This window comes from Cynara cardunculus (genome assembly GCF_001531365.2).
Source record: "Cynara cardunculus var. scolymus isolate 2C chromosome LG 3, CcrdV1, whole genome shotgun sequence".
NCBI lineage: Eukaryota > Viridiplantae > Streptophyta > Magnoliopsida > Asterales > Asteraceae > Cynara > Cynara cardunculus.
In genome coordinates this window covers 34,070,148-34,078,858 of record NC_037530.1, presented here as the reverse complement: position 1 = coordinate 34,078,858, position 8,711 = coordinate 34,070,148, and the positions used below count along the sequence as shown (strand labels likewise).

At 35.8% G+C, this 8,711-nt stretch overlaps 1 protein-coding gene across 3 annotated transcripts in view; it reads left to right on the top strand.

Annotated features, from left to right (window-relative positions):
• Window positions 1-8,711, top strand: part of LOC112509668 (jmjC domain-containing protein 4) — a 9,751-nt gene extending 1,040 nt beyond the window's left edge. For 2 of the 3 annotated variants that reach the window (XM_025114748.1, XM_025114746.1), the window contains 9 exons: window positions 699-869; window positions 965-1,127; window positions 1,242-1,359; window positions 2,588-2,657; window positions 2,746-2,826; window positions 5,730-5,786; window positions 5,884-5,995; window positions 7,733-8,386; window positions 8,483-8,710. In XM_025114748.1, coding sequence (XP_024970516.1) covers window positions 699-869; window positions 965-1,127; window positions 1,242-1,359; window positions 2,588-2,657; window positions 2,746-2,826; window positions 5,730-5,786; window positions 5,884-5,995; window positions 7,733-8,229 — 1,269 coding nt within the window. In that variant the 3' untranslated portion in view covers window positions 8,230-8,386; window positions 8,483-8,710. Of the gene's footprint in view, window positions 1-698; window positions 870-964; window positions 1,128-1,241; window positions 1,360-2,587; window positions 2,658-2,745; window positions 2,827-5,729; window positions 5,787-5,883; window positions 5,996-7,732; window positions 8,387-8,482 lie in introns of all 3 variants that reach the window. The other variant, XM_025114747.1, reaches the window with a different exon arrangement.

The window sequence follows — 8,711 nt, the reverse complement described above, 5'->3', positions numbered from 1 at the left end:
TAGCAAAGATTAGGCATCTCTCCATAGCGCAATGGGTTTTCTATGTTTTCAATCTAGCAAAGATTAGGCATCTCTCCATAGCGCAAGGACTGATCGTGAGACAAGGCTTGTTTCATTTGCAAGAATTCAAGATGTTTCAGGCTCAGTTGTTCCGACTCCAACTTTCCGTGATCAATCTCAAGTGTTTCAAGTATCCATGTTTAGGTTTGCAAGGTTCAAAGAGCAAATGTTTGTTGTAAGATAAGAAGTGCATTCAACAGCTGGGAGACTCAGCTCCCATTTTGCTCGCCCCTACTAAGGGAATTGTTTTTGCTTTCTTTTCCCCTGGCTGGTAAGATGATAGGGTGGTATTATCAAGTTGTTTGTAAGTGTCAGTAGTTTTGGATATCATCTTGCATCCTCCTGTCATAACTTCAATTGGATCCTCTTGACATATGATCAGGTATTAATTGAAATTCATGTTTTGTCAATGAAAGAAAAAAATCCACCCCAAAATGAAAAAAAATCGACATAAAGGAGCAATGATACTCTTTCACTGTTTGTTAGTCGAGATTTACGTCAGTTTGAGAAATACCATAAGTTAAATGCATCATTGCAATAATATTGCCTTTTGCCGCTGGTGCTGCAATCTTATAAAATATCATGCATCTTTAGAATGTATTGACGTTAACTTTCTAGATTTTACCTTGTAACCGTAGGTTGCTGACTGTGGTAGCAGAGAATTTACGGAGCAGAAGAGGTTTGAAATGTCAGTGTCAGAGTTTATTGATCAGTGGCTTGAGTTTTCTTTATTGGAACATGGCAATCATCCACCCAGCAAGTTGAAGGGCAAAACCCTGCTGTATTTGAAGGACTGGCACTTTGTAAAGGTGTGTTTGAGTTGGTTCAATTAGCACCTATCTAGAAGCATGAACTAACATTCTATTTGTTTTATATCCTTATCTTATTATTTTGAAGATTGCAGGAATACCCAGAATATACAGCATATACTACTCCATTGTTTTTCCTTGATGATTGGCTGAATCTGTATCTTGACCACTATCACATGCATGAAGACCCTGATACAAATCAAAAGAGGGATGACTTAAGATGTTCTGACTACCGTTTTGTGTACATGGGTGCAAAAGGTTAGAGCACTTCTTCTTGCAAGACAGAGAACATTTTTTTTGGGTTCCATTGTGAAGAATAGGTGTTGATATTCTATTTCTTGACATGTCTACCAAAATTTTGTTTGCATTCAGGAACATGGACCCCTTTCCATGCTGATGTTTTTAGGTCTTATAGTTGGTCAGCCAATGTATGTGGCAAGAAGCAGTGGTACTTTCTTTCTCCAGGTCAACGACACCTTGTCTTTGACAGGTATAACTAGATTTTCTTCAAAGCAGATAATTGTTTGAGATTTGTGTACTTTTTTATAACACATATTGCATAAGTCTGGCTATGAGGTGATGAAAGGTTTGAGCATGGGGTGATTTTATCAATACAATCCATCTAGAAAGAGGAAATGTAGCAATACTCTTTCAGCCATTTAGTAAAGCTGAAACATCTTTTACTTTGAGGATCATATAATGTCTTCCATTATCAAGTCTTAAAAGCACTGATCATCCCAAGGTTACCATATTAGGACATTTGGTCTTATTTTGCCAGACGGGATGAGGTTACAGAGTGGTAAGGATATAAAATAACATTCTTTTCTTTGGTTTGCGAGATATATCAAAAAAAATTTTGAATCAGTTTTGTCTTCATAGTGATAGATAGATATACAGGGAATTTGCTTGGAAAAGGGAAGTTAGTAATATGAATACATTTACAATTTCTTAATATGCAAAAGGGAAGAGGACTAAAAATCGCTACCTCCTACGTATTATAACCAAGGAGGCTGCTTGGGGGGGACGATACCATTCAAGCTATATATTTGAAAGTAAATAAGCTTAAGTTTTGAACCTCCATAATACATGATAAAAAAATAAAACTTAAATTCCAACTTGTTGTGTTGAGGCTATTGCTAAAGTGACAGTTTGTCTCCAAGTTTACATATTCTACAAATATTCATCGCATTTTAGAATATCCAAATCTTTTCACAATTTCAAAATGGAGTAAACCAAACCAAACGTACCCAATATATCCCACTCGGAAGTAGGGTATGGGGAGGGTAGGATACTAGGGTAGTAGGGTGTACGCATCTACCTGTAGGGAGTAACGAGGTTGTTTCTGTGAAACCACTGGCTTGTGACAAATTTCGGGATGTAGTGAACTTAAATATTTATCAGCTCTAAGGGTGTCAAAGACATTTTGGAACTCTTGATTGAAGTTTCACACATGATAATGTCCCCAATTTTCCTTTTCTTGATCTTTTCTACAAGAATGAGAAGGAGTTGTATTGTGTTTGTGTCAGCTCGTTTCTTTGGATCTCCCTATCCCTCTCTGTCTAATAATCTTCACCAAGCAGAGCATGTAGAACAGTAGAAGGTATTGGTATAACATTAAGTGCGTTTTATTTACAAACTTCAAGGAACTGGCATGCACAGTAAAAAGGAATTCTTTTTTGTTCCATGATGTTGTGACTTATCGTTGTTTCTACATCCAGAAACATGAAAAGTTCTGTATATGACATCTTTGAAGAGGTTAGCGAAACGATATTTCCCAATTTTAAGAAGGTAATTTTTCTTTGTAAATCAAGCTAAAATTTAACTATTAACTTCACCTTTTATATTTCACTGATTGCTTGTGTGTTATTATGTGCAGACTATATGGTTGGAATGCACACAAGATCAAAATGAAATAATTTTTGTTCCTAGTGGATGGTTTCATCAGGTTCACAATCTGGTAAGACACTTGGCATTATCATCAGGTTCAGAATAGGATATGACACAGCATTATGGAAGTTGCGGTGTTTTCCTTATTTAATATCATACTTAGGTTCTTTTTGGCCAGGCAAAAGGGATTTTCATTTATTGTTGAGATAGGCCGAAAATTATTGGACTGTCCCACAAAAGTTACAGATTACAAAGTAAGTTATTCGATGTTAAAATATAGAATATCAGTCTACTGCATATATTTTGGTCTAACTACATGAAAGAGATATATACTTGATGTTGACAAGAAGTGCAGTGTGTCATGATTAACCAGCTACGTAGGCATCTTTCTTCAACTGTAACTCTGTTGACTTCAAACCTTCCATGAACATCCATTTGTTGATCATCATATTCTTGTTGACTATCTAAGAAACAACCTTGTAAAGCTTCATGTGTCAGGCATGATAAAATGGAGAAAATTGTTGTGGTTGCCTTTTCTTCTAATCTCCAGTCTCATGTTTTACTATCACTTGATCTGATATGCAACTTGTTGATATGATAAAGAGATATTGCACAACACTCAAAAAATAAGAAATCTGGTTGATGACTGAAATGATGAGTCCATTGTTGCACGTCATATTGTACATTGCTAATGGAGAATTCATAAAGGTTACTGAAAAAAAGATAAATATAGAGATCACAGGCTAAGGGTTAATGTAAATGTAATACCACCATATGAAGAAAGGTGAAAGAGAAAATCACGGGATAGGAATTCTCCTGCATCTCGGATGAAGATGAACCTTGTTCCATTAATTGTACAAAATCTGATTTTGGCTCTGGCCACAGTACATCACTATCCATGTTACACATATCCATCTCCTCTTCAAATTGCCACTCTATTTCCTGAGTTACTAGTAATTGACTTGATGTTCCTTGACCTTCAGAAAGTACTGGGCTGTTAATTTGAGCAAAAGTTGATTAGCGGCAACCCAACCGTCCCCACATGGGACCCGACTCCAAGGACACCAGTGTGAGGGGGCATTTTTTGGCTCACTCGGCGGCTGAGGCTAGCCCCCCGGGGGGGGATCGAACCCAGGACCTATCTTGTATTTGAGCAAAGTCGGTCCACCCCTTTGCCAACCGAGCTACACACCAGAGGCTACTGAGATGTCAATTACCGGTGTTCGTTATGACTATCACTTTCTTCTTAGACCTAACCTTTTTCTTCTGTTAAACTTATATATCTAACATAATTACCTAAATTAACAGGATTCTTTGCAGTTTCATCCTTATATCCATCTATTTACCCAAGTCTCTTACTCGAGTGTCCTTGTCGACTCTGTCTTACCTTTTCGTATTATCTATATGAATGCTTCATGAAAAAACTGCTTTGAGGTCTTTTTCTTAAAGCACTTTCACTTGGTCATCTCCAGTTTCTTGATCTACTAATATTTGTTTATTTCATATTTTCTTTATTTTTCTTGTATATATATTATTTTTCTAGAATTTTGTTAAGCTGTCATTTTTCATTTTTGACATAGGGTATGTGTTAACATAATGAACTTTTATCCACTTCCTCGGATTATGTCGTCTGTCGTAGAAGGTGAACGTAATTCTTTCCATAGCTCATCTTAGCAGCTTAGGTATAATGACTAGAATAAAAGCTTCCTTTCTCCTCATATACCTGGGTTTCTTCTTTGAGACTTCTCCCATTGTGAATCATGTTCTTCAGATCTCTCCCTTCTTGATATCTGACCTATGTTGGTTGGTTTTTGTGGGTGGTCCAGGTTGGGTTGTCTGTCACAATCTGCTCAAAAGATGTGTTCAGAGGTGTAGAATAGCCAGGTGATGAGGTTTTTATTGTGAGGTGGAGGAGCAAATTCAAGAAAGATGGTAATCGTTGGTGGTTTAACTGGATGAGGGATCACGATAGGTGGACAGTCCGGGAGGGCGGTGGTGTCTCCGCGGGGGGGCGGGGTTAGCTTGCAGATAGTGTCAATGGTCACCTAGTTGGCTTTTTGGAAGGAGAATATTTGCGGCTATCCTGTCTACTTCTCCATAGCTATGTAAGATCAATGGTCAATAAAGTAAATTTGTTATTTAAATTAGAATTTCAAGTGATTTTCTCTCCAGAATCACTTGAAAAACTATTTAGTGGATGAAATATCATACTTTGGTATTTAGGCGTAAAGTTTGTAATGGTTTAGATGTAATTTAGCTCTAATGATCCTTCTTATCCAACTATCTAGTCTGCTCCAAAATTTCAAGCTTGTTATTTTTCCAGCTAAAACTTTCAGTCTTTATGTCAACCTGTGATGGGCATACCTAGGAGCATCACCATAAAGTTTCGCTTTTCTGTTAAACAAACAACCAATTTGTTGTCTTACCTTTTGTTAGTAATAGCAATTATTAAGCGGCACTTGTTGCACACTTGCACATTCTTGGGTGAAATACTTGCACCAGAGCATTAAAGATCAAATAATCATACTGTTTGAAACTTGATTCCAAGACTTAATATTATCAAGTCTAAACTCATAAATTAGGTTATTTGGGTATATTTCCCAACTTAACTCTGGTTTCTAGGTGTACTAAGCAGTTAATGAAACATGATTTATTTGGTCGACTGATATGTACACTATGTTTGCCCTTTTTTTAAGTATATGATATTTATATATGGCAAATTAAACTCACACCCACTTCTCACTTTTGACGAGGCTCGAATCCTTGACCTCGCTGGAGACTGGGCTGTACCGGTAACCCGGATACCGCTGAGCCCTTCACCTTTGGTTATGTTTGCCTTATTGATTAACCTACAGATGTATGTGGATTAAGCCTCACTGGAACCATATTTGTTTACGTACAGATTTTATGTTCTTTGTTGTTTGTGCTATGTGGATATTTTTTTCTCATCCGTGCTAAATGTGTTCATTACAGGAAGACACGATATCGATAAACCACAACTGGTTTAATGCCTATAACCTCTCTTGGGTGGTAAATACAGTCTAATAAAGCGAAGGATTTATAGTAGTTCTGCTAATAGTTTACTTCTGAAATTGAAGTTATCATTCACTTCTTTTGCTTCATGTAGTGGGATCTTCTTTTGGGAGATTACAAGGAAGCTACAGAGTATATTGAAGACGTCAAAGACATTTGTGATGATTTTGAGGGACTCTGTCAGCGGAATCTTGCTGCTAATACAGGTATGTTGTAAACCATAAGAAGACATTAATCTCTTCACCAGAAGGTTATCCATACAAGAGACAAACCTGTTGAACTTATTAGAACAATTTGGTTACCAACTTAACCTCTTGAATACAAATGTCAAAAATATAAGGAATACCCTGGTAACCATTCATCTGGACGGTATGCACATGTGCATGCTGGACAAATTGCTTACAAATTACTTGTATGCACACATATGCATATCATCCAGATGAATGGATACCAGAATGCTCCTCAGTTTTTCACCTTTTTGCGGTTTCCCCTGAACCTGACCCTATATAGGGGACCGTCTTTTGAGAACCCATTGTAATAACCTTGAGAACTTGTGCATCATATACTATTTCATATGATTTTTTTTAATCTATGCCTAGAATTCAATCTAGTGAATAACATATATTTGTTTTACAATGTGTTTGTTTCATATACTAGAAAGAATGGATAAGCTCCTGATATTGTGGAGAACAGAATATCTAAAACCAGGAAACTCTATCAAGGAGATTCTGTTGAAACAGATTTTGGGAATTAGGAAAGTGTATACAAGATATCTAATAAAATATTTTACACTATTTGCAGATGATAACAAATCTTCTGATATTTCTACAGAAATATGCCAATATATTTTCTGAACCAACATTCGAAGTTTAGAACAACTACTTAAATTTATGACTTGGAAAATGGTACACATTATTTACCATATTCATTTGAGTTCTGAATATAATTTCTTATTTTACGATAATAATTGTTTTTGCAAAACAATTTTGTAACAATTATTTGTATCTCATGTATTAAAAATTATACATGGTTCTGAAAAGTTTAATTGCAGTTTTGGAAAATGAATATCATAGTAAAAGAAATTCTATTTTCATCAACATAATACTTTTAGTTCAAACAAATGTATAGTATTCACATAAATCAATAATCAAATACTTTATTCACAAACATTCATAACTAAAACAAATTTTGACGAGAAATTTGATCTATTGTATATTTCTATTTATCCTTTCAAAACTGTGGACTCGTAAATTTTTGTGTCTTAGAGTTGAGAATTCTCACCTTATATTTGAGAATCTTATTTGGTTACTTAATTTTTTAATTATTTTTTAGAAGGCAATGTTAAAAAAATAAGATACAAACACATCATATTAGTGTTAAGTCTTCAATCAGGACCAGTCAGAGACTCGGTTAGATTCCAACTGGACCAAAGGTGGTCTTAGTTTTATAAGTACAATATTATGCACGGAGCCTCCAACTTTTGTAAGTGTTGTCAAGCTTGAAAATCGTGACTTCACGATAAACATTTTCAATGAACACGATAGAACATTGGTGAAATTGACACATCTTTAGGAAATAATGTATCTTTTCGAATACAACTTGCTTTTTTACCTCATTTAATGTAAAATTTGCGCTTGCCACTTTCTAAAGCTACCCTGCCGCTCTTGGTACTTCAGTGACTTTAGCATGAGCGTGATGTGGGATGAAAGGTCTTAATAGATAAGATACTACTAAATGACGGGAATGAAGTTTTCTTGTGTTCTTCAGTGATACTATTAACAGATTTTGAAATGAATAAATACACAACTATATACATCTCAGTGGTCTCTTTCATGGTATCAATAATGTCTCTTCTTTTGAAGAATAAGTCTGCAGTGGAATTCCCTTATGTAGTCATTTCATGTTGTTTTTTCCCCTATTTACAAAGCCCTTTTCTCATGCAGGCATGAATTTCTATGATTTTTTCAACTTCATGGTGCGTTTTTCCTTTGCAAACATCCTCCAACTTTGTCATCTTGCTGGAAGCAGTGCGTTTGCCAAATGGCGTTCCTCTTGTAAAGCTCAGCATTTTATCTTCAACCTTGAGTCCACGAAAGATATCGCCATAAAGATGAAATTCACATGTTTGTCTGAAATTCATAACTTCTCATTGGATTTCAGAAGTATTTTGGAGGAACCTGCATTCTTGGAACTATGTTTCCAGCTGGAAAGAACAGGTGCTTTCATACATGATCAACATGCACCGATTGATAACACAAAGAAATATTCAATGGACGATTTAGTGGACTTGGGATTCTGTAACTTGTTCAGCACTGTTGTTTGTAATCCTGAAGATCTGGTGATTCTCATAGACCGCACCTTGCAAAATCTGATAATATTACCATGGGAAAGGTCGAGAATGGCTGGGGTGAACGAGATTGAATTTCCAGCTTCGTTATGAGAAGTTAACACTTTGTCTGCTTTCATCAAATTGCTTGTTAAATGGTTTTACCGCAGAACGATTTACCTTATAAATGTATTCATCATGATGGCAGTATTACCCATCGCCCTGTTGTGCGTTTTGTACTGCAAACAGAAGTTTACAATGTACAATTCAGGTGAGTTTTCACATCACTAAAAGATGGAACCTTTTCTGTTTTCAGAAAAGTGAATTATATGTTTCAAACTTTTTTACTTGTCTGAATTGCTTTCAGACATGCTGAACAGCAGTTTTGGAATTGCAGTCATCAACATCTTCTTTCCAGTGACTGTGCCATTCATTTTGTCAAGGTGACTATTCTTGCTTACAGTTTATCCTATTCATTCATTTGTGTAGAATATTGAATCACTCTCTTAGCAATTTGTAGTCAAATTATATAAACAAAATGCTAGAGGATGTTTTACTGTGGCAGGGTTATCACAAGGGTAAACAGTAAACTTTTT